Source organism: Hesperophylax consimilis, chromosome 2 (assembly GCF_061612785.1).
Source record: "Hesperophylax consimilis isolate HC1 chromosome 2, BYU_Hcon_1.0, whole genome shotgun sequence".
Taxonomy (NCBI): Eukaryota; Metazoa; Arthropoda; class Insecta; order Trichoptera; family Limnephilidae; genus Hesperophylax; species Hesperophylax consimilis.
The window spans coordinates 33,410,767-33,437,283 of NC_142837.1; the positions used below are offsets into that span (position 1 = coordinate 33,410,767).

Here is a 26,517-nt window from a genome sequence, read left to right on the forward strand (position 1 = left end):
GTGGTAGATACTCTCAGTATCGTCCTAATAAAAGATTGCTTAATACGGGTTTTACCGTGTATCGTTACCAAATCTATATAGCCGGGTACTTGGCAATCGTTCTCGTCCGATTTAGTCTCACAACATACCTCAAATTGAGGATGCCATAGTCTTACTGGCTACAGATAGTCGGGATTCTTGTACAGTAATAACATAAAAATAAAAACAGTAAAACTCTCGAATAAGGTTCTCACAAGAAGTTTTCAATTAAGAAGTAATTTTTTTTACCTTTGAAAATAGAACTTAAAAAAACAAGGTTTTAAGACCTTCTATGAGGTTTTTTTGGTACTTCAAAAACCTTATAAGAGATTTGCACTGTACATAAAAAATAGTTTTATTAAATACTATTTGTTATTAAATTTGTAGATCCGTGAAAACGACTTCTTGACATTTGATGCAATGAGACATGCAGCTCAATGCGTTGGCAGAGCCATCAGGTAAAATGATTACTTTTCTTGGACAAGTGGAATAATAATTATCAAAAGAATAATAATTCCATGAAATTTTTCTTTTAATTTCAGAGGCAAAACAGACTATGGTATAATGATATTTGCGGATAAAAGGTTCAGCCGACATGATAAAAAGAGTAAATTGCCTCGCTGGATTCAGGAACACTTGAAAGATTCTCTCTGCAATCTCAGTACTGAAGAGGCAATTCAGGTTTGTTGTGCTTCAAATTGTGTATTTTTTGGTTTACTTCTTAAATTGTATTGGCGCTTTTATAATTCTTAGGCCTACAGCAAGGCAAAGACGCAAAGAAAACCTAAAGCCTACGATCTTTATCACAATAATGCTGCAGCTCTTTCTCACACACTTATAAAGCGCTGTTGAAAATCAAACAATGATGTACGTATGTCTGCTTCCCCAAAGGAAAAATGTAATATAGTAACATAATCTCCCTCACACGTATTAAAGAAATGAAACTCTGTTGCCGTTGCTGCCACCGTAGAAATTATAAAAGAGCTTATATTTTCTCCAATTTTGAGTAAGTTTTGGGGTTAGGTGAATATCATAAAATCGTCGACCAGTGCCATTTTGAAATTATCATATTTGGATGGTCGTCCCTGTATGTTCTTGGTGCATTTCAGCTTTTGAACAAATCGTGATTGTGTCATGTTGCACTAGGGTCATGTTGTGATTCTTGGTGAGTACTGAATAGATCTATTATCACTATATGTAAATGCCTTCCCTTAGTAGATGCGAATGGAAACCACCATCATTAGCAAATCCAAATGAGCACCACTGACTTAATACGTTTCGTTTATAGCCATTTAGCATTTGCCCTGTCTCTCTTATGTACACTTACTTGCCTGACATTGTATATTAATCATTGTGTTCGAATTTCAATATAATTATGATGAAATGCAGTTTTGTATTGGAAATTTAACCCTTGAAATGCCAACAAAAGCTATTGCGGATTTGCTAGGAACTCGCCTAACTCAACTATTTTGAACCTTGAAAAATTATAATAATGCATGGCAAGAAAGGTAGAAGCAGCTTTAGTCTTCAGAATCATGCGATGGGCTGAAAAACATAAATAATTTCATTTTTAGATATGCAAACGATGGCTGCGTCAGATGGCTCAGCCCTTCACCAGAGAAGACCAGCTGGGGGTGTCCCTGCTTACCCTGCAGCAATTGCAGTCAGAGGAGCAACAGAGCAAGATCGAGAAACAGGCTTTACAAAAGTAAACATACACACATACCTGGCAAGATCGAGAAGCAGACCTTACAAACTTGTATAGTTTGACCAAAAACCAAAGACGAGCTTCTTCCGGAATAAAAAGTGTTACGGGAGGCTAGTGCAGCATAAGCAAGCCGCCAACGAAAGCTAGCGAAGTACTAATAAACCACGCCCTTTCTACGCATGGCAAGAGACGTGCGATCACATCCCTTTTGTTCACAGTCTAGATTATACCTAACGGTGGTACTGCATGTTGATGATTAAGAGTTATTGTTGTGTCCCCAAGCAGGCGGGCTGCAGTACCCATTCCAAAGTACTAACATTTACAATATTGTAGTAAACCTAATACAAAAAGGACAGTATTCTCCTTTGATTACAAGATAAGTGAAATTATTATCTTGCGCACATATTTTGTAATTTTTGTTAATAAAAAAATACCAATAATATAGTATTTTTTTGAACGCCTAATTAAAATTATACCCCAAAAAATAAATAATATTCTCAATACATGAAAGTAAAACACCACAGTCAATAAATCAAAACTATTTATTTAGTATAACATTCAATACCATTATTTTTATTAAATTACAGTAAAATAAATACTTAAACAAACAGATCCATAGATAAAAAAAAAAATAGTACTTCAACTAATACAAAAAAAGGAACATAAATAAAAAATTAATATAGATCAAAACTTTATCATTGAAATGTGTACAAATACACACCACTGTGAGAGAGAGAGAGAGAGAGCTTAAAATGTGGGAAAGAAACAAATTTATATGACCGCTTCACACTAGAAAGGTTGGTCGCTTAGCGACACTCGGTTAGTACAACAGTAGTTTTCTGTCACGGTTTAGATTTATTATTTTTTTACAATTGTTTAATATTATGGCGAAAATATTATCTGGGACTGTGTAATTACTAAAAACTTGACCTCTAACATTTAAAACCTATCAATGTCATAATTCAGGTGCATTGACAAATGCATTCATGAAGATAAGAAAACTTTAGTACAGTGAAAAACTCCTAAAAAGTTTTCCAAGGGACCGGAAAAATGCTTCCTTTGTGAGAAAACCTCCCATTCTTCCAAATTCAGTCTTTAAGGGGACAGAAAAAACCAAACTTCTTAACCTCCAGCGTGGCAAATTTCTGACGTATGTACTCATTGTGAGTCGGTGATTCCATAGCGGATTTGCTCGGAATTCGCCTCGATTTTATCGAATTTTTTACCTTAAAAAATGCTCCTGGAATCCTAAAATATTTTTTACTCACTTGAAGAAAAGAATAATAATATTATTCTAGCTTGTCATTTTGTCACTTGAAAACATTTATTTTTGTGAAAAATCGCGTTGCAAATTCCGTGTCAAACGTCACAATTCCGATTGTCATCGTTTTGCATTATTTATTTACGGGGAAGACTCATATGACTTATTTTTATTGTGAATTTAAAACTCAATATATAATTTTTTTATCCACTTGATCTTATTAGGCCAATTTGCTCACAGCTCACGCTGGCCAAAATGTGGGCAATTGGAAGAGATATGTTAAAACATTTATTGGAATTATTTCATAAGCTTCCAGCGCGTTGGAATCTTTGATTAATCATAAAACTAACTAGTTTACTAATAGTTTCACACTCTAACAAAAGATGCCTCGGAACTCTTCAGGCTTATTTGTTATTGACATTCCATGAACCGAAATTATTGAAATATTTTTCCTTACGAATCATTGATCATGTGTTTACATATTAAAAAATGCATGTTAAAATTTAAATTTATGGCAGTATCAAGTAGGCCATAGACAACTCACAGAAGTCATTATATTTAATATTGCTCCAAGTAGGTACTACAAACGGCAATTCAAAGTAAATAATAAGAAGAATTCACGCTTTATTAATTTAACATTTTTTAAATATTTTTTTCATGAATCCTGCGATGAACAATCAAATGTAGGTGTCTATTATATGTCTCCATATTAAAATATAATTTTTTGAAAGATGGCGGGAAATTTAAAAAACAAACACTTAAAAATTTCCGAGCGCTTAAGGCTGAAATTGATTGTATAAAAAGTGATTATTAAAACATTAAAGAGAAAAAAAAACACATTTCTTTAAATATAAGTAGCTTTCCTTAAGAAACTACATATGTTGGATATATACAATTTTTATAAATCTCTAAACAAAGTCGCTATCCGCGTCTGTCTGTTTGTGCGCTTAGTTCTTTTAAACTATGCAATGAATTTTGATAAGATTTTCACTATCATTTAGAGAATTTCTTCAGGAAGGTCTCCGAGCAACACCCGGGTACATGTCAGCTAGTTATACATATAAACACATCACTGATAAGACCAATTTAAAAAACAATTAACTTATTACGAAAATATTATCAGCCAGCACATGGTGGGCGATCGGCTTTCAGGCTCATGAGAGCTTGGCATTCCAAGAGTTAGAGTTTCACTGTACAACGGTTTATTTTTTGGTTGATATGAGCTGATGTTTTCTACATATTATATTTAAAATAAGATAGTAAGTACACTGCGGGCTAAAACTTTCCTAAAATAATGGATTTCGCTAGGGCCTAATTATTTCTCACAAATTATACCTAAATTTATCACAATTATTTCCATATCAAAACCACATCACGTAATGTGCAAATTCCATTCAATTAGATTTTGATAGTCACAAATTTAAGTAAATTGAAATTAATCTCTGGACAAAGGCAAACAAACACGGTAACAAAAATAATAAATAAAAATTGTAGCGGCACATTGGATCATCATTCGTGACACACGAGAGTCCCAACTGCAGGGGTCGGTGAAACTCTGGCACCCCCAATTGGGAAGTACACTGATTATCTTATTGTATTATATGTAGTAAAAATTTTCAATTAAAACATTTAATATTGTGTAACTTTTATTTAGTCTACTATACAGGGTGTATCGGCACGTACCCGACAAACTTTAACCAGCTATTCCTTAGCACATTTGGAGTAAAAAATGCTGTCCGGTAACATTTTTTTTTAATAAAAAATTTATTATTCATATTTTCACCACATGTCACCAATGTTTTATCCTTTGTCAAAGTTTGAAAACCCGTCCGGCAATATTTTGTTCTAGTTTCGTTGAATAATGTACGTACGTACCTACGCTGGCGCGCTTTTACAATCACAACGAAATGGCACGGCACCATTAGTCTCATTTTTAACTATTATTATTATTTAGTGTGTACGAAAGAGCGAGGACACATTTTGACACACTTGCTAATAACAGCTGTTGAACACGAGAAACAATGCAAATGACAGTGACGGAGTGTGGATTTTTTATTTATTTTTTGTTTTTAATGGAAAAAAAATGTTACCGGACAGCAAAGCGCCCATAACATTTTTTACTCCAAATGTGCTGAGGAATAGCTGGTTAAAGTTTGTCGGGTACTTGCCGATACACCCTGTATATGTAAATTAATTCAATTAAATTGGAAATTAGTAACTGCCAAGAATCATAAGATTATGATGTAAAATATTGAGTATGTAATATTCAGGCAATTAGCCCTGTCCACAATAACTATTGCTTGATACTTGCTCATTATTTGTCCAGGTTATGCACTGCCGGCTACGGTGGCTGGATAACTCAACACACCTTTAAAAAGTAATAATATAAAGTGATGAAACAAAAACAATGTTAAGTTAACGGGTTAGTTTTTTTCATCGCTTTTCATGACTTTATATCACTTTTTAAAGGTGTGTTAAGTTATCAGGAAACCAAACGCTTCACGGCGTTAGGACAGAGCCATTGACTAGCTACATCATGCACAGTTCTAATTATGCATTATATTTAAATCATAAATAATAATACTTCTGGTTTCACTGCATTTAGGCTCCAGTATTAACTAATGGGTATCGTGCAAAAATTTTAAGATCTTAAAATGACAGTTTATTCATAATAAAATTAACTTTTTGCTTCTCAAGTGAATAGCGCTTTTCCAGCAACTTCCTCTTGGATTATGTAGACAGAATGAAAACCTTAAGCTCTCCGTTGGCCTAGCAGGAATCAAACAAGCAACTTAATGCTTATCTCCATTACAATAATATCACACGTATCTCCATAAATAGCACCGCTATGAAAATAAATCTTCAATAACATTATACCTTTGAAACTTATTTACAAAAGACAATTACCCATATTTTATAACCAAGGCTCATAAACTTGGTTGACGAGATAAAACATTTTTCGAGTTGTCATAACAATATATGAAAAAATTGATAAAATCCTTAAATAGAAAGTTTTGGCATCAAATTACATTGTCAACAGTAAACCATTACCACGTAAATCATTCGGAAATGTCATTCAACGGCGGCAATAAACATACATAGATAGAATAAAAATAGCATTTTCCAATGTAAGGGAATTGTCCTATAAAGAAAACAGTTTCACCTCGCATCTCAAATGATGTCCATTTATGTAAAATCACCGGCAGTTTATATTTAAAGCATGATCAACACAGTGGTTGTAACGACCATACTTTAGACATATTATATGACGGCAGACACGAGAGAGTGAGAAGGACTATAAAGAGTGTGAAGGGTTGTCCAATATCTCTTCTTCATCACCTGTTACATGAGATAATACATTGTGTTAATTACAGTACATTTTATTGACTATTATTCCGCCGAACCAATTCATAACATTAATTAATAATGTTACAAAGATATTGATTGATTAGTGATGAATTGCCATTAAAATAAAGCAGAGAAATACGTAGGTGATCTCTTTATCTAATAGAGAAATATGTAGGTGATCTCTTTATCTGATAAAGAAATACGTAGGTGATCTCTTTATCTAATAGAGAAATATGTAGGTGATCTCTTTATCTGATAAAGAAATATGTAGGTGATCTCTTTATCTAATAGAGAAATACATATGTAGGTGATCTCTTTATCTGATAAAGAAATACGTAGGTGATCTCTTTTTCTAATAGAGAAATATGTAGGTGATCTCTTTATCTGATAAAGAAATACGTAGGTGATCTCTTTATCTGATAAAGAAATACGTAGGTGATCTCTTTATCTAATAGAGAAATATGTAGGTGATCTCTTTATCTGATAAAGAAATACGTGGGTGATCTTTTTATCTAATAGAGAAATATTTAGGTGATCTCTATATCTAATTACAAAAAGTGAAAGTGATGTAAATTTGTTGTTTTAGCTTATTAAAAAAAATATATATATATATATATATTTTATATATTATGGAAGTATTCAGTTGGTTTGTTTCTGTATTGGTCGACCACTGTTGGAGAATTTCCTAGTCGGCAAATCAAGAAGTGTTAACAGAGCTCTCCCACTGCTGGAGCACAGTTCCTGGCCATCCCTGGCAGTGGATACGCGCCTACTCTCTTGAAAACCATTCATCAAGTGTCTGAAATGCAATAATAGTACAATTTAATAAGTCTGCAGGACGGAGAAGGCCTAAACTTATTTGAGGAGCAGGAGAATAAATTAAGCATTAAGTTGTCTATATTGTTGAACCGCTTGTAGTCCAGCATATCCCTAGCAGAAATGCTATCGGCTCAACCACTTGACTTGATTTTATGGTATTTTGAACCTCCACCTTTAAGGTGTCAGCTAAAATGCCGAGAGGTCCGCCATGCGCCAGCTGATACTTTTTCGTAATAACGGTGATATAGAGTCATTAAAAGTGATGATACAAAAACTAGGTTACATAGGTAACTATTAAACCTAGTTTTTGGTTCATCACTTTTTGTAGGTTTCTTGAATTGTCATTTTGATGACATACCCGGTCACCATATGTATAATACTAAGAAAAATTATGACATTTGACATTTGCAGTGCGCCTTTTCACAGATAAACAAAATCAATGTTTTGCTAGTGATGAAATGACAAGCTAGAATAATATTGAGATACATTATTTCCTTGCCATGTGAACAAAATTTATTTTAGTATGCTAGAAGCATTTAACCCAATCGCTGCCATTTACGCGTATCGGCGTACGAACGATCCGTGCCACAACTGCCATCTACGCCGTATCACGTAAATCGCCAGTATGAATGTTTCGAAGATGATATTTCTAAGTTCTAACGGTAGATGGGGCTAAATATTATTTTGTAAAATATTATGAACTGTTTCTTTGCGACATCTCTGGTAAAATATGATAATTTTAATTGTTTATACTACGAAAAGCAGCATCCAAAAAAGGTCAACAGATTTCTTGACGCAGTCGTTTGAATCTCCCGCCATCGCAGCGTCGTGTGTGTGGATGTCACGTGGTTCTTATTACGTTCTCTGTGGTGTGGTTCTAAAAGTTTTTTTAATATTCGGCGGAAATGTGGACTTGAGTTTTTATTCCCGAATTGAGAATTTAGTTTGCGTATTTTTTTTAAAATTTAGTTCGATATTTCTTTTCGTGTGTACTTTTATACAATCATTTTTGAAACTTTATTTTTAATATCCCTAAATATGTCAAGACGCGATCTCAATGAAGAAGAGATAAGAGAATTCGTCCTCGATATTGACTCTGAAATTGAGGAAAGTGATGATGACTCAGATATTATAACGCAACTTAGTGACAATGAAGATGAGCCTATGGAGACTGAAGTTACCCAAAGAACTTCGTCAGGAAATTGGACTGTGAATTCCGTAAATTTTAAACCAATCATCCATCAATTTAATGATTTTCCATCTGGAATAATCGCGACCCCATTATTATCAGAAAATTCCCCGGAAATAAATTTTTATGAACACTTTCTAAATACAAATATAATGGCCGAAATTGTCAAGGAGACAAACAAATATTATCAAGCGACTATTAGAAATAAAGTTATTTCTGAACATTCACGGCTTCGCAGGTGGAAAGATACATCAGTTAATGAACTCTACATATTTATTGCAGTGACAATGCTAATGACCAGAAATAAGCACCACACGATAGAAGAGCACTGGTCGAAAGATCCCTTTCTGACAAGTAATATATTTGGCAAGACGATGGCAAGAAATCGTTACCAGATATTGCTGAGTATGCTGCATATGTCAGACCCTGATTCTCAAATTGCTGGTGACAAATTAAATAAAATTAAACTTCTGGTCAATCACACTCGAAAAATGTTCAAAGAAACAATGGTGCCATACGAAAATCTTTGCATTGACGAGAGTATTATAGAGTTCAAAGGACGTCTTAAGTTTAAACAATATATTCCATCCAAACGCCATCAGTTTGGAATAAAAATGTTTATTTTGTGCGACTCGAAGACAGGTTATATTTTAGATATAATTATTTATTGTGGAGATGGGACGGATGTCACTGACAATCAATGTCTTGGGGCTTCAGGAGCTGTTGTCACCACTATGTTAAATGACTACCTCGGTAAAGGCCACAAATTATATGTAGATAATTGGTACACTAGTTCAATATTATTTAAATTTTTGCATGACCACCAAACTAACGCATGTGGAACGGTGCGAAAAAACCTTAAAAACATGCCAAAATTCAACAAATTGAAGAAAGGGGAAATTACTTCTCAGTATTCCGATTCACTGATGGCATTAAAATGGCACGACAAAAGAGAAATTCACATGTTAACGACGCTTCATGATGATAAAGTTTCTCCAACTGGGAAAATAAATTTTAGAACTGGAGAAGTAGTTTCGAAGTCAAATTGTATTCAAGATTATAATAAAAACACGGGCTTAGTAGATAAAGCGGATATGATGATAACTAGTGTAAATTCGCTTAGAAAATCAATTAAGTGGTACAAAAAAGTTTTCTTTCATTTAATCGATTTATTTTTACTGAATTCGTACATTATGCACAAAACCGTTACTTCCAAAAACATTACTTTTCCTGATTTCCAATTATATGTGATAAGACAATTATTAGAAAAATATCATACTACATCGCACCCTGAAGTTGGTCCATGTACGTCACAAGATGTGCCATTACGGTTATCTGCCAAAATGCTAGTAAAACATATGCCGATACCTATACCCGCAAAGGAAAAAACCCAAAAACCTTATAAAAACTGTTATGTTTGTTCTAACACTAAACTTAGACCAAAAACAAGAAAAGCGACGAAGTACATGTGTGGCGAATGTAACGTACCGTTATGTGTTTGGCCATGCTCAACAATATTCCACGAGAAAAAAGAATATTAATTTTAAATCTTTAAAACATTGTGTAAATAAAATGTAGTACAATTTAGTGCAATATCAAATATAAAATGTGAAAAAAGTTGGAGAATCGTTGCCGACTCGATACAATCCATAATGACATGTGAGTGTTTATCTTATATCTCTTTGTTTATTTGTGTTAGTGAGTCAGCACTATGGCCGGTTCACCGCACTCAATTATTCTGTCGGTGTTTATTATTTATGTCGAAAATACATTACGGGACACACTCGAGGATTCAAATATCTTATCAAGTATGTACCAAAGATATCAGTAATGAGCATCTAGTATAAACAAAGCCCTCAATGGCAATGGGAATGCCGTAAAGATTAATTTAATTGAGAACTTAAAAAAGACTGAAATAGCTTGGCGTGTGGTAGTTGACAGAGTATATTGCTTGGGCAGGCATTGGGTTAAGGTTCAAAATATCATAAAATCGAGGCAAGTGCGGTTGATGCAATGAAACATGGGTCCATTACTTCACACCTGAGACAAAAAAACAGTCACACACAACAATGGTCTGAAAGGAGAGAATCGACTCCAAAGAAGGCGAAGACGGTTCCATCTGCTGGCAAGGTCAAGGTGTCAATTTTAAAGGATGCCCTTGGGATCATATTCATTGATTATCTTCAAAAAGGAAAAACAATCAACGGTAAGTATTATGCAAACTTATTGCAGCATTTAAGTGATAAAATCAAGAAAAACGGCCACATTTGGTGGGAGTTTGTGTTTGGTGGGAGCTCGGCATCCAAGTAGTACAACAAAATTTTTATAGTACAAAATATGGAAATCATTGTCCCACTCCTGTTTATACAAATAACTTTTTATAGTACAAAATATGCAAATCATTGCCCCACTCCTATTTATACAAATAACTTTTTATAGTACAAGATATGCAATCATTGTCCCACTTCCATTTATACAAAGAAATTTTTATAGTACAAAATATGCAAATCATTGTCTTACTCCTATTTTCAAAACCCCAGGTAGTTATTAAAAGTACTACAATATTGGTGAATTGTGAGGCTAGATGAATTAAGGGTACATAAATCCTTAATTCACTCACATCGTAATAACGAAATGCAGCTTTCAAGGTGTTTGGGTAGTTAAAATGATACAATTATATTGCTTTTAATAAATGTTACCTGGTGACGTGATAGGGCAGCTGATGGTTTGATATCCAATTCAGGGCGTGGGTGTTCGGCATATCGTTGAGAGGGGTGTTTAAAAATTCAGCGCATCCAAAGAATTTAGAAATATTCCCTCCAATTGAAAAGAACACCACCACCTTGCCGGTCTAAATTAAAATTAAATACAATTAGTTTTAAGGCGATGGCCATGCAAAGTACTGCAAAATCAGGTGTTTTTGGATTTGATCGCCTAGAACAAGACCTTCAAGTGAGAAAAGCAAAGTTGTTAAGGAAAAACTAAAACTGCGTGAGAGAGCCATATATATTATGAGCTGCCAACGCCTAAACAAAGAGTGGCGGTCTGCCGAACAATGGCCTAGAAGTAGATGCATAGGTAATAGGTCACATTTTGTATAATTATTTTTTTAATTGGTTTTTTTAAACCATGATTTTGTGAAAATTTGAATCTAATAAAATATAATACTAATAATAAATCTAATAAATAATACTTCTGTGATAATAAAAACATTTTTTATTTTACTGAGAAATGAAGCTGTCAGAAATGCAAAACGTCAATGTCACGGAACTTTCAGTGTTGCTATATTTAAAAAAAAAACAAGTGTGGATTTTTATAAAAAATAAATAAAGAAAATCGCAGACTGAACATTTTTATGTTGTAGTGATGTCACAAGCTAAAAAAACGCATTTGTTTATTTTATCATTAAAAAAACTGTACTTTTCTAATTATTTTCGAAATTTTCTTTGTCGTAAATCAAAACAGGCGGCCGTTGTTAAGCAGGAATTTCAACCTTATCGCCATCAGCGTAAGGAGTATGTGATTTCACCCGATTCCAAATGATACCTGCCAAGATGGATCGCCCTTATATGAAAAAATATTTCTAAAAAGTACCTAGCAAAATTCTATATACATAATTTCTATAAAATAAACACAAAAACAGTACATTATACACATATAGAACAATATTAAAAAAAAAAAATAGATTACTCACTTGGCTAGCTTTCACTAGCTTCTTTTCAGTGCTCACAACAAAATTCCATTTTCCCGTAGTTTGGGCTGTCTCAATAGCTTTTGGACTAGTTGCTTTTACAACAAAATATCTATGGCCGTCACTGGGTCCATTGGAATACTTTTCTATGTTGGCCAGCATGGGGTTGGAGTTATTCTGAATGTCCTTGTTGCCAATTGAGTTTGAGTATGAAGCCTCCTGTTTCTGATATCCGTGGCCGTTGCCATAATTAGGGGACTGGTATTTATTTCTATGCGAAGGCAAAAATGATAAATTGTTTGAAAAGGTATTGGTTCCACCTTGCCCGCCATAAGAAGAGTGAGAATTATTCTGGTTAGATTGATGAGGTTGCTGCTGGTATGGCCTTTGATTGTAATTATTGTAATCCCCGTCGTAATCATTGTTTCTGTCGTTTCTGCCTCGAGATGTTTGGGGTCCCTGGTAATCTATTAGCGAGGGTTTAGGTCTTTGTCCTATTCCGGGCGGTGCACTCAGCCCGTAGTTGCGCTCTTCTATACCAAGCACATTGACAATCGTAGCTATGACTTTCTCATCCATGGCACAAATTAGCTTAGCTGGATTAAGCATCCTCTTTATCATTAAAGCTGCAAACTTTTGTCTCAACAAATAAATGCTCAAAGCATCATTAGAGTCAGCGGTAAAGACGACCCAATCATCCAATTGTATAAAACTCAAGTCTGCATTAACCTCATTTTCTTCCTCACTGTCGGATTCATCATCAGACAGACCGGGGAGGTTGGAACGCAGGGCACTGGTGCTGAGTCGTAGCGGTCCACCAAATATGGCCACAGTCATGGCGGTCACGGCCGTATTGCAACGAATATAGCAAAACCTGCCAACCCTATTGATTTCTTCAAAGACCAACCAGTCAGTGGGCATGGACTTTAGGGACTTAACGAGGCCAGCCTTGCCCCCGGCAGAATGCAAAGTGGAGCTGGGACTGAAAGCCAGTTTAACCTCTTTGCTAGTTCTAAGGGTGACATCTTCTCTGTCCACTCGAGCAATTGAGGGATACAGCCCGCTAACTAGAACGGCTTTAATAACATGCCACTTTTCAGAGTTCATATTAGAATCTTTTATATCTCCCGGACCTCTAACCTTTATGAGTCCGATAGCTCTCAGTTGAGCCAACAACTGTGACCGCATGCCGACAATGATCTCCATGGTAGCGCCGCTTATCAGATTTTTTTGGCAAAATATTCTTTCTGTGTGATTGGCTTTTGCCATCTGCCAACCTTGGAAAGCTCTCAGCAAGGCCATATGATCAGAAAAAGTATCTGCTGCGAAGTTTCTCCTCGACTGGCTTCCCAATTTCCTGTGTTCCGGATTAGAACTTATTTGGAAAGGTTCTTTATATGCCAAACTGCATGTGATGGTCAATATTGGATCCAAGCATTTCAAAACGCAGGCATACAGAAGCATCTTTCCCAACTTGGGTTCAATAGTGAGATCCAGTAGGTGACCACCTATTTCAGTGAGGTCCTCTGTCGGGGTGAGAGCTCCAATTGTCTTCAGTAAGCTAACGGAGTTGCGAATAGCCAACAAGCCAGGGGGTTCCAGAGCCTTAGAGAGGAATTCGGCAATGGTTGTGTTACTGGGAGCCAGCAGCTTGGAGTGCAGACACAGTTCATGCAGAGGAACTCGCAGCATCTCAGGAATGGAATTTGGCATCAGTGTTTCATATCTGCGCTTGGAGCAGAGCATGAATGATTTACCGGGGCGGGTTCTGCCCGCTCTCCCGGCCCTCTGCATGGAGCAGGCTTTGGACACCCACACAACTTGCAAACTGCACACTCCGCTGGCAGACTCGAAATACAACTCTTTAACTTTCCCTGAATCTATAACGTACACCACATCATCGATGGTGATTGAAGTTTCTGCTATGTTTGTGGCGATGATAATTTTGCGCACATCGGGAATATGCGAGAAGACCTTTTTCTGATCTACAGTTTGCATATTGCTGTGCAAAGTAAATATTTGGTAAGTTCCTTCTACCAAGTCGGGACAGGCTTGAATACTATCTCTTATATTAATGATATCGTCATATCCGGTGACAAACACTAGGATACTTCCTGGAGGTTGAGTGCTGTCGATGTGTTTGATCAACTCCAAAATGAGGTTATGGTCAATAACTTCATCAGAAATTGACTGGCGGTAGATTTCCAATATCTCGTTCTCTTCTTCCAAGGCAAGGCTCTCGAGTGTATCGGTGGCAGCTTTAACATTCACCGTAGTGATGTTCTTTAGAAAATGTGAGCATTCTTCACAGTTACGTTCTGTAGCATAGTCAAGTGCTGTGTTTCCTGTTTTGTCTAGAATCATCTGATCGGCCCCTAAAACATTTATTCAAGTTAATATACGTATTTTAAAAAAACCTTAAGATTATAACTTTTACAAAAGTATATAAATACATAACCGCATGTTTACCCATTTCAATTAATTGTTTGACAGTCTCTGTGAGGCCGTGATGAGCAGCGGCCATGAGGCCGGTCATGCCTGTTTCTGAATGCTGGCAATTAACAGGAACGCCCTCCGATACGTACATGTACAGAATTTGCCCAAAAGAATCCTAAAAGCAAATAAGAAAAAAATCATCCCAATGTCTATATACGAATGCAGTTGGGGAGGTGATGGTTCTCCCTCGAACGGGTACTCTATGGTCAGCACGTCTGGGCTGTCGCACCTGGATTCGATTGTGTTATAAATCTAGCAGTGGACTTTGTTGCTTCTTATACAATGCGTTGGGAGCTAGAACCCAGAATTGACATTGATATATTAATTGACATACATTGACCCCACAGAACAATTTAAATTGTTCATTATACATTATATTCATTATACATCCATAAAGGCATATTTTTTTACTGCAGGAATTCACAAGAATACAAATAATAGTGCATTGACATGGTAATAAAACAAATGGTCTGATAACACAAATAAAGAATCCAGTGTGATCGGTGGCAACGTGTAATTGTTGTTTTAAATTGAAAAAAATATCATTGGACAGCAAAATACACCATGCATATTAGAGCTTTCTTTAAATTAAGTCATCACAAATAAATAAAAATGTACTCACAACACTTCCATCGACCAAGCAATCATTTAAAAATTCATCAACTTCTGCTTGCAATTCCGGGGTAATCTCCATTAGGTGGTTAGCACAACTCTGTGCAGGAGGTTCCGGCCCTTTATTCAAATAGAAATGCCAGAATTAAAAAGAATACACACATTTTAATAACAGTATGTATAATAGCTGAGAAAATAGTTATTATTCTATACAAGGGAAAGTTCTTACTTGCAGAGGACATCTTTGTTTTGTCTGGGACATTATTCCAAGTCCTAGTTGAGAATGAATTCCTAATTTTCTTCATATCACTAGTCATATAATTTGTAGCCTCCAAAATATCCTCCAAAAAGAACCTCTCCACATTAAAAACTCTGCCAGGAATGGATATGATTGGGCAATTATTGAAATAGCTGAAAGATATTAAAGCTGTCATAAAAACAATGTTTTTTATGTGATTACTGCACAACAGTTCTAACTGTCCAGTGCCAGGAGGATCACAGCATCCCCAATGTGGGATATGTTGTGAAGCTGGAGAAAGCGGGGAGGAGAAAGACATGAGAAAGTGGAAGGTTGGGAAGTACTAGGCTTTTGCCAGTAGCTAAATAAATATATATAAATACAAAAATTAAGGAAAGGACACCAAATTAATAACGATTCGTCAAATATGTAACTAATAATTGTATAGAAGTTGAATTTTTCATAAAACAGTCAATTCTTGCAATAACATAATTCAGTTGTTCCCAAAGTATACACTGCTGTGCCTTGGGGAGCAGCTTCCTCTCAGGAGTGCCGCGTTATAATTAATAAGTGTAATATAAAAATACATAGTTGAATCTGCTCATTTTTATTTAGTTTAACATTTAACTGTCAGTGGTATAAAACAAAGTTTTGATAAAATGTGTTTTATTTATTTTACCATTAGGTATGTCGCCGTAGATGGGGAGCCAAGCCACAAATTTGGCAAAAATGAATTAAGTACACAAAAGCATTTTAAAATGCAGGCATTAGAGGCCTAACTCTTTTGACTATCACACCGTTGTTCCTTTCAAAAATGCAGGCATAAGAGGCCTAACTCTTTTGACTATCACACCACTGTTTCTTTCAATATTCAGTGGTCAAAAGGTATTAACACACATAATTTCCAAAATACTATTTTTTCTAGTTATTCAACCACAATAATAAAAAGGTACTACAAAGTATCTACGTTCAAAGTTTCACTATTCTGTCTTTAAAAACAAAGGAAAGTTATTTATCTATATAAATAAAAATATAAATGTTAGTTTGTTCAAAATCTCAAATCTCCGAAAGTTCACTGATTGATTTGAAATTTTTTGCTTTGAAGATGTCACCTATGACAGGTAAAATTATGATTTTTTTGAAAAACAGTGCTATCTTTTGAACAAACATGCTTTGTTTTAAAAACAGTGCCACCTGTTGAACTATGTGAACAGACTGAGACTGTTCAAATAGTAACAAATAAAATGATACATTTTTATCACCCAAAAATTTCTTTTGAAGTGAAACTTCTTTACGCGCGTTATGCATTTTCGAAGACCGGAGTAAAACCGACTCATGACCATCACGAAAAACCGTGATCATTTCGCCATAGGAGCCTAGCTAATATTATATACCTAGTTTAGGTCACTCTCCAAACTCAGCTTCGCGGTCTAGAGGCAGAGCGCCCGACTGTAGTCGTGAAGAACCGAGGTTCGATCCCCGCTTTGACTAATTTTTTATTTCTTTTTGTGATTTTTTTAATACGAGGAAAAGTGATAAAATGCTCTCGTGCTGCGACTTTTAGATATTTTGGTCGAAATATAGCTTACAAATCGAGCCGGTAGAGTCGCTCGGTATTTTGATTAATTATTTTTATTTTGAATCATTAAAATTACTAATCAAGGCCGATAACGCGACTAATTACCCTCGCAGACGTGCGTGACAAGTTTTTTTAGTAAAAAACACAGTCGTAAGTGAGTTTTTCAAAATTTAGAAATATTTTTCAAATTCAGACTCCATACGGGTATGAGACTGTTAAAACACGATAGATCTTTTCCAAAACGGACAAATATACGGAAATATTTTGAAAAACGACAGATATGACTTCACACTGCCGATATATCTTCGATTCGACCCTATATAAAGCGTTAACGAGACGTTATGTGATATTATTCATTTGCCGTGTTTGAAAACGATGTATACGCGGTTCTCGTCGCGCAAGATACCTCTCCTCGCGGTCTAGAGGCAGAGCGTTCGACACTCGTTATGCAGGACCCGGGTTCGAATCCCATATTTTTATAACTTTTAATTTTTTTTATCACATGCTACTTATAAATATGTCAATAGACAGAAAAAAAGAGAGAGAGAAGAAGAATACTAAAAGTTTCACTTCCGTCGTGCGTAGGCTTGCCACACACTGTATTTGTATTTTCACTGTATTTTCTCAACTTTATGATTTTGTGACTTGGCTCCCTTGACAGCTACAGCGACGTAGTGATCCCTGTAAAAAAAATCTTTTACTGTTTTAAACAATTGACTCGATGCCACGAACCTGAAAATTTTGGGGACCATTGGCATAATCTACAAAGCATAATGGTAATATATATCTGTATGTAGAATAGAGTTAGAATAAAATCACATTGAGAGGGAGATCAAATTGAATTCGTACTGAACATGCGAACACGGATGTGTTTAGTGTCTGTTAGCGAAGTGTACATTATGCAATGGAACCTATCTCCCACTTTTCTATATATTATTATATATTATATATATAATAATATATAGAAAAGTGGGAGATATATTATACATTCCTCTATATTTTTTGTTTTCTTTCGGTTTTCTGTGAAACTTATCCCCCGTGTAAAAACAGAAATTTGCCATATATTTAAATCTTTACCGAGAAAACATGGTGGGGTCAATGGTAGCGGACATCAGCACGACACGCAGATCGCGAAACTTGGTCAAGGCATCGCGAAGGGAGATCAGGAGGAAGTCGGACAGCTTATCTCTCTCGTGAACTTCATCCACGATGACATGAGTGATAGAGGCCAGAGCCGACCCCCCTCCCATGAGGGTCCGGAGCAACACCCCGTTGGTGCAGTAGGTCAGCACCGTCTTTACGCTCACCCGGGACTCCAGTCGGATCTGGTAGCCGATAGACTGGCCGATTTGCTCGTTCCTTTCAAACGAAACCTGCAATCAATGGCATGCATAAAGTTTTTAATCAGGTGAGGCAGTAGGAAAAATAGCAAATTACTTGATCTAAAAACCTACCACAGACGTGGTAAGTTTTCACCAACAATGGTGAAGCTGGTGGCTTTAGCCGATATTGGTTAACTGATCATAACGAAGTCCTATTTTAACTAGACCATTTTGCATTTCGTCTAACTGCAAATTTGTTTGTACATTCCGTTTCAAGATGGTAACCGTTTTAATAGTTCTTAGTTTAAAATAATTTTTTTCAAATGTGAAACTTGCCCGAAAAAAGTTTGGAAACGAATTATTATTGAGACTAGCAATGGGTCATGACTCATTTTATTAAAAGCGGGAGCCACGGTACCAGCTCAATATTTTTTATAAGACTCAAAAAGTCGACTCAATTGAACGATGGCTAAATTGAACGGGAGCCGCGAGCAGAGTATGAGAGTACTGTGCCTGATAAGTCTCGCTCGATACAGCTCCCCGGTACAGCTCCCCCGCTACACTCCCCCCCTATATTATTTCTATTTAGTAGGTGTAGGTACATACGTTCAAGTCCAGATGTCAGATGTTCACGTCTCCAAGTATGTAATAGCAACTAATTCTCAGATAATGGCGCTGTTTTTCTCAAATATCTCCTGATAAAAGAGTAACCATTCAATTGAACCGTGGTACGGTTTACCGGGAGTCGTACAAATATGGCTAATCAAAAAGAGCTAAATTGTACAGCTCTCTCATGAACGACTCATTGCTAATTGGGACAGTGACGTTTCTTTGGACAAACTGTATAATTCTTTATTTGAAATAAAAAATGTTACATAAAATATATAATATGGTTTATAATTTAGTAAACAGGTATTTAAGTACCTATTTATAAATCTCATGATTTCAGAGGAAATTTTGGTTTTAATTTATTAAATAAGAAAAAATAAAACTATTTTTTTTCATTTATACATAATATTATTACCTAAAAGCCAATTAGCCAACATAAGGTAGGGTAGGAAGCAGAGGCGCTCGTGAATGAAATTGCCAGCAGTGCATTTCGCTTTTAAAATGTACCTAGTGTGAAATACAGGTGTAGCAAATTAATAAATATGGGTACTGCAATAATTCATTCACACCACTAGGGCACTAAGTTGCATTTCTAAAATAATTTAATAAATAATACTGCTCCATCAGCGTTTGCAATTTCATCTCGAGAGTAAAGGACATGCTGAAAATCATGCCAAACGGTTTAAATTGACCACGCAAGAGTACGAATGTGTGAATGTTGTAGCTCTAACATTTTAAATTAGTATTCCTAAACAAATCTATTCCAGACGCATTGGATTACGCATGATCAAAGTTGTGCGAAATTCGCTTGCCTTCAAGGCGCTTTGCGCATTCGTCGATAGTGCACAGAATGAGTTATATATCTACACTGCTCCGACACGTGATTTGCCACTAGGAGCGTAATCTGTCTCGTTCATGTCACCATTTCGAGCTGTCTCGATACCGCCCGATGCTGGCCCCACAGTATGGTAAGACAAAGTTTTGGGCACATCGGAATATGCACGACTCGTTTGCCAATGGAGGGAAATATGACTGGAGCGTACTTTCGTATATCGAGGAGTGGGGCACAGATGTCGTTGTAAGTTATGAGGAGACTGAAGACAAGCAGTGCAATGCACAAATGCACCTACCGAGGAAGTGCTCCCGGTAGGCAGTGTTTATGTGTCTGTATGGACGGCACGCCCCTGTCTGTAAGCTTTTGATTTTGGATCACGTATGCGACGTAGCCATGTAGATAAGGTTAATATTACAAATATAGAGCCACGAGGAAAGGCCTAGTGAGAAAAGCGTTGCAATTACTGTGAAAGAATAGTTCCCTTACCCGCTCGGCTACAGAAACCGCTGAGATCCTCCGGGGCTGTGTGCATATAATACGGCAGACCTTATTCTCTCGCTGGTACTGGTCCATTATGAGCTGAGGAATCTGGGTAGTCTTTCCTGATCCCGTCTCTCCCACAATCACCACAGCCTACCAAACAAACATGCTTTTATTTATCAACTTTTAGATGCAATGTTTCTGAAAAGTTAGCAGACAAAACACCTGTACAATAATGACATATCTTCGGTGTAAGTTTAGTACCACAAGTACAGAAGAATCGTTAGTAAAAATGTTCAGGAGGGGCAAAAAATGATCTAAGAATGTACGCGGATGGTTTATTCACGGTATTAACTTTAACCAAGTACAAGCAGGCTAATGGTCAATTTCAAAATTTGATAGCACCAATCAATGCGACTTTTGCTCTTCAACTGAATTTTTTATGCAACACCTAACAAGAGCGTCCCTGTCCGTACAGCGCAAAGGCAGGGAAGCTATGTCGTCACCTGATTGGGCAGCGTTGTGAGGTGGGTTAAGATAGGGACTGTAGGAAGGGATTTATTAATGCGGGTCTTGAAGAGGCCCAGATTATATGAAGGAGGAAAAATAGATGCCGGCAGCTTGTTCCACATACGAGCCGTACACAAATCGAGTCAAAGAAGCAATCCATTCTCATGAAGTCAACATCAACTTTAAACAGGTGTTCCGCTCATGTACTTCTAGTTTCACGCATGTGCACTGGAAATCAACGCTGCTAGCTCCTCAGAGCAGACTCCATTAAAATACCCGTATAACAGACTCAAAATGTGTGTACGCATTAGAGACGGCAAACGGTCTGTTAACAATGGATTGTCAGTCAGACAGACTGCTCTCGTTTATCAAGTATTGTGGGGCTTCAGCATAGAGGTGGCTCCCAAATTCAATTGTTGGGCATACTTGAGATTTGTATATGGTTAGCAGTTGGTTACTATTGAAGAATCTACTAGTCCTGTAGCTAGATTTATTCGGGCTTCTAGAGCCCTGATACTTGAGCCAATCTGATTTACTTACTCCAAGCAATTCAATGGAGTTTTTACTGGGGAGGGTGCTTCCTTTAAATTGCACAAGACAATCATTTTTGTTGTTTGTTTTTGGGGTGTTATGCCGTGTTGCGCTAACTCCTTCTTTAGCCGACGTTTCGGACAGCGTTGCAGTGTCCATCATCAGGGCAGATCCGGTCATCATCAAGACAATCATTGATCTTCCTCTTTGCCGAAATCAGACACGCTTGGATTTTTGAGATACTGAAACTGACCAGATTGGCCTTACATTGTGGTAATTCAACTTTTTGTCTGAAAACATCCCGAGCTGTTCGGACATCATAAGAGGAAGGCGGCTTGTCAAAAATATAGCCCTCGTGAACGGTGCTAACGTCAGATTAGCAATGAATTGGTGCACATTCAACGAGATTGTTGATATGCAACAAAAACAGCGTTGGCACTGTTATTGGCTCATACGCATTGAACTTACATAGACAATATTATCCAGTGTAATAATGATGTACCACACATCGCATAAGGGTGTTTGGTTTTTTATTATTATTTATGTTGTAGATGGCAAATTCAAAAAATATTTTTTTGAAACCTAGTACCATTATTTGTAATTAATTATCCAGGATCGCTGACCATGCTTAATTCTATTTGTTTTTAAATATTTGTATAAGCTAAAAGCAAAGAAGAGACAAGAAGATCCAAGAATAGATAAGAAAAGGAAAGAAGAACCAAGAAAATATGATTAGAAAAAAAAGCAAGAAGAAGGAAGAGATTTTATTCCTGCTCATCTTAAATTCCAATATCGGCTGATTAGTTTACCATGTATACCGATCGATTAACCTCTAATCTCCTTTCCATCCTTACAGGACGTGATATAATTAATATTAACATTCTAATTTTCAGCTAAGTAAAATGAAAATTCGGTTTCGTTTTATGGGATAACACCCATTTACAAGAGCGTGGCCAGCGATCCCGAATTAGCAGTTTTTAGCATTTAATGCTGTAGCAACGGAAATTTTATACTGAATTAGATGTAAGTACATACTTCTGTACTCTTGTAATATATATTTACTTTAAATAAGTGTTTAAGAAGTTACCTGGTTAGAATTGATCGCGTTCATGATTTGATCTTTCTGCAGGAAAACCGGCAGGGTCTTCTTAAAGTTGACGATTTCGGGGTTAACGTACGTGTTGGGCACATGCCCAGCAGCACTGTTCAGGAACCCCATGGCCTTGTGGCACGACTGCCCCCGCTCCCGCTCGCAGCTCCCGCTCAACTCATCCTTCTCCTTGGCCGTGATGGGGAACACGCTCAGAAGCTCGGTGATGGCATGCTGCATGTTCTTGTCCAAAACGAGCTTGGCATCCTTCTGGATTAGTGTGGAACCCGCCCTCTTGTACACGGTGATATATCTATTGGCGCCTATATTATTATAAACATTGAATAAACACACTTTAATTAGGGCCTCAGTTATGGGTAATTCATATTTTCCTTGCTCAATAAACAATTAACAGTAGAAACAATTCAAATATCGTTTGCTTATTTGTAACTCAGAAGAAAGCACATCTTTTAAAAATTAATTTAGAATAATGGGAATGCGAAATAGAACAACTTGATTTGAACTAAAAATAAATCAATTGTTACAAATCAAATTTTATTTTTACCTGTTCCTCTGGACTTGGACTTCAGGCCCAGTTTGATGGCCTTGCTATGAATAAAAGCCCTTTCTGTTGTAGATAAAAATGAGGCGAATTTAAACTCTGTTTCATTGTCATCGTTTATAAAATTGTCCAGCTGGATGGCAATGGATATGCTCACAGATTCTCCGATTCCATCTTTCTGGCGGGTCTTCTTTTGACTTCTCCCCATGATGAATTCTAACTTTGAATAATTTCAAATTTACATCACAAGTTGCACTGTTAGGTTTTGATACTAACAATAACAGCAACCGGCAGGTCTATTGTATCGGACACAATGTGCGATGATGCCAAACACCGGCCTGCATTAACCGCACAAAAATAATAAATCAGAGAATTACAGAATTACTTCAATTTAATCTGGATTGCGTACTACTTGTGCAATATAAACTTTTTTGGCATTGCAGTGGGTAGTGTCAAAATCTTAACTATATCACTATATTATAGACTCACTAGGTAAAATCAGCAGACAAGTTTGTGTGAGACAGGCTTTGCTTGGTTCGGAATAATCTTTATAATTGGAAACTCAAGTTTAATTGAAAAACCTCCTCAAATTAAATATTATTTTATCACTATACGGTGTACCATCAGTATACGGTAAAGGAGGTAAAATAAATCTATGCAAATCTATGTATAAATATACCACTCATCTATGGTAAACTCATAAATAAACTTCTATGTAAACTGTCATTGGACTCATTGGCAACAAATACCCTACATATAGGGCATAAATAAACCACTCACATAGGGTATAGGGTATTTCCTGGCAATTATTATTTGTCATTGAACATGATGGTCATGTTGGCAACAGGCATTATACAACCATAAACAAAATCGGCGATCCACGAAAAATACTAAATCATGACGTCACAAATAATAGGGTACAATAAAAAAAATATATACCGATAATTACAGACTGGAATATACAAACAAAAAATAATTCAGGAATAGTCAGTCTTTCAACAATGTTTTGAAAATTTATATTTATAATTACGATCGAAACGCATTATCTAGTGCAGTTTTGGCTTATGACGTCACTGCCCCCGTATTTACTTCTTCCAGTCGCCTACACTACATAAGTGGGTAAACTTTTACTTACAACTACCGTTTTTAACGCAATTATTTTTTCAAAAACAAACCTTTTATTCAACTTAATGACAATAGTGTGGTACTATTTTCAATATTTGCAACAAAACATCTCTAGGTTTTGTCTAAGAAATCGCCCCGTATTTTTCGTATAGCTTGTGAAGGATATTCCTCATAGCGGATATTTTTGGTTCCATGATAACTCAACACAGTGACAATTCAACACACTTTTAAAAATGATATAAAGTCATTAGAAACGATGAAAAAAAAAATTTTTTAACCTAACCTAATTTATTAATATAAACAAAAACTTTATTAACCCAAAGTTAATAAAGTTTTTGTTCCATCACTTTCCATGACTTTATATAACTTTTTAAAGATGTGATGAATTATCATTGTGATGATTTATCCGGTCACCATATTTTTATACTAGGTTACAACCTTTATTGCCGCAACAAATACTGTAAATAAATGGACCATTTTTGATCCATTATATTTTTTTCCGACTTTATGTCCGGGTTAAATCTTCCCCACAGGAAAAACTAAACCCTTTCACACACTTCTCCAAAAATTATCATCTAGTCAATCCACATTATGCAAGTGCATTATATAGGCATAATAAATACAAAACAATACAAGAACTGACCAGAGATCAAATAGGAAAATAATTCACCGACTCCAGATATTTTCATATCAGAGGGTTCGGCTCGGTAGAACTCTTAACTGGACCTATAAATCCTACTGATCCCGAAATAAAAATATTAAAAAAATCTTTTGTGATTTGTGATTTTGTGAATTTTTTTTGACAGATCCAATAAGCCTAAATTTTTAATGAGAGAGCTAGGTATTATGCCAGTAGCCGAAATAACAAAACGGTAATATTTTTGTAGTCTGAGAATGCCAAATTATTTTTATCTCATTTCCTAAATTTGTGTATTTGCTTATTTTTTCAGAAACAGATTTATGAATATTACAGGAATTTGGAATAGCGACATCAATGAAATAAGTTATTTTTTTTTAATTTTGTCATTTAAAACAATATCCGGTCTATTATGACTAATTGTTTGGTCTGTTGGTATAGTTTTATCATAATATATTTATTAAACTACATTTTCTAAAAATGAATTTGGTTCGTATTCATAATATGGTACTATATTACGTCAGTCAATCAAGTTATGTTTAATTACCAAACTTTGATGAATTATTTTTAAAACTTGATTGTGCTTAAATGTATACTCGGACGGCACCAATACAGAACATCACGATATAATATGTTCTATAGTTTCCGGAAAAGCCAAACATTTTAAAATGCCTTTTTTAACGATTTAATGTAACCATTTTTTTATAATTAATTTACATATTTGTCTCTACAAAAATCTAGGAACCTCGTAGCATAGCGAATCTTTCCTGGGAACCTGCGAAAAATACTGTCATAAACCTTTTACAAATTTGATCGCTTCAAGATCATTTTTACAAACATTTCTTATTTTTTTGTCGTATCTTGACAAACTAAAAATCTAGTTGTCAAGATACACATTGTTATAACTACTATGTAATAAAACTATGTAATTGTAATACAGGCGAGCTTGCAAAATCTTTGCAAAGTCTCAATTTCAAGCGTCTGCCTTCAGCTAACCCACCGACAAAATAAATGTGCAACATTTTGCGGTGGCTTATGTACGCATATGTGGCGTGGGTAAAATCCCCTCCCCTTTTCGGTCGACAGCCAAATGTCGGCTGCGAGTCAACCTTATAGGATATAAGCAGCGACAAAAAAAAATCAGTTCAACTTTATCATAAAAAACAAGTGTTTTACTTCTACAAGTGACTCCTGCCCACCAACTGCCTCACTTCGCCTAGTCTTCAACTCCAAATCTTCTGGTGTTACCTCATCAAGACCAGCCGGCCCTGCTCAGGAAAACCGCCAAACGCCAGAAGCGAGCAGAGACGACAGCACACCCAGTGCCCAACATTCACCGAGCACCGGTTGCGGGAGGCAGATTGCCATAAAATATACCGCTATCACCATCATCGGCCGTAAAGGAGCATTCCCATCGGTAGAAGACACGGTTTGGACCCGGCGCCCAAATCTACAGTCTTGTACAGACTCGTGTCCAGTACAACTAGCATATACTATTGTATGAAGATCTAAAAAACGAATGTCGTCATATATTATTTTTGGTAAAATTATATTATTTAATTAAAAAATTAATTTCTTAAACGTATGCAATTTTGGTAATTTTCATCTAACTGTGGGCTCTACATCTATATATCTGTTTATATTATTATGAAGTAAGTTAGCTAATTCTACTACATTATCATCTACTAAGTATAAATTTGCAATGTTGATTTCCCTAAGATTATAAATAACGTCTAAGTTATTTGAATCTACTCTAATATCATTAGACATTTCGACTAGAATATTATCTAAACTATCTACATTCAATGCATTTGTTATAACATTATTACTTGTATTATTTTTTTTCTAAATTATTCC

The 26,517-nt window shown here is 35.9% G+C and overlaps 2 protein-coding genes across 2 annotated transcripts in view; one reads left to right on the plus strand and one right to left on the minus strand.

The window, feature by feature from the left end:
* Xpd (general transcription and DNA repair factor IIH helicase subunit Xpd) overlaps positions 1 to 2,166 on the plus strand; it is a 44,110-nt gene extending 41,944 nt beyond the window's left edge. Inside the window, exons 16-18 of the mRNA XM_089645160.1 lie at positions 406 to 476; positions 561 to 699; positions 1,593 to 2,166. Of these exons, the coding sequence (XP_089501286.1) occupies positions 406 to 476; positions 561 to 699; positions 1,593 to 1,730 (348 nt within the window). The 3' untranslated portion in view covers positions 1,731 to 2,166. The remainder of the gene's footprint in view (positions 1 to 405; positions 477 to 560; positions 700 to 1,592) is intronic.
* An 83-nt stretch (positions 2,167 to 2,249) lies between these two features.
* LOC149425926 (3'-5' RNA helicase YTHDC2-like) lies at positions 2,250 to 23,652 on the minus strand. The gene is made up of 11 exons (XM_089642284.1): positions 23,388 to 23,652; positions 22,902 to 23,118; positions 22,334 to 22,659; positions 20,212 to 20,358; positions 18,037 to 18,332; positions 15,372 to 15,553; positions 15,153 to 15,262; positions 14,504 to 14,645; positions 12,038 to 14,409; positions 11,043 to 11,194; positions 2,250 to 7,134 (listed from the first exon to the last, which is right to left on the minus strand). The coding sequence occupies exons 2-11, from the start codon at positions 23,104 to 23,106 to the stop codon at positions 6,975 to 6,977; spliced, it is 4,092 nt and encodes a 1,363-aa protein (XP_089498410.1). The 5' UTR covers positions 23,107 to 23,118; positions 23,388 to 23,652; the 3' UTR covers positions 2,250 to 6,974.
* Between the last annotated feature and the right edge of the window lie 2,865 nt (positions 23,653 to 26,517).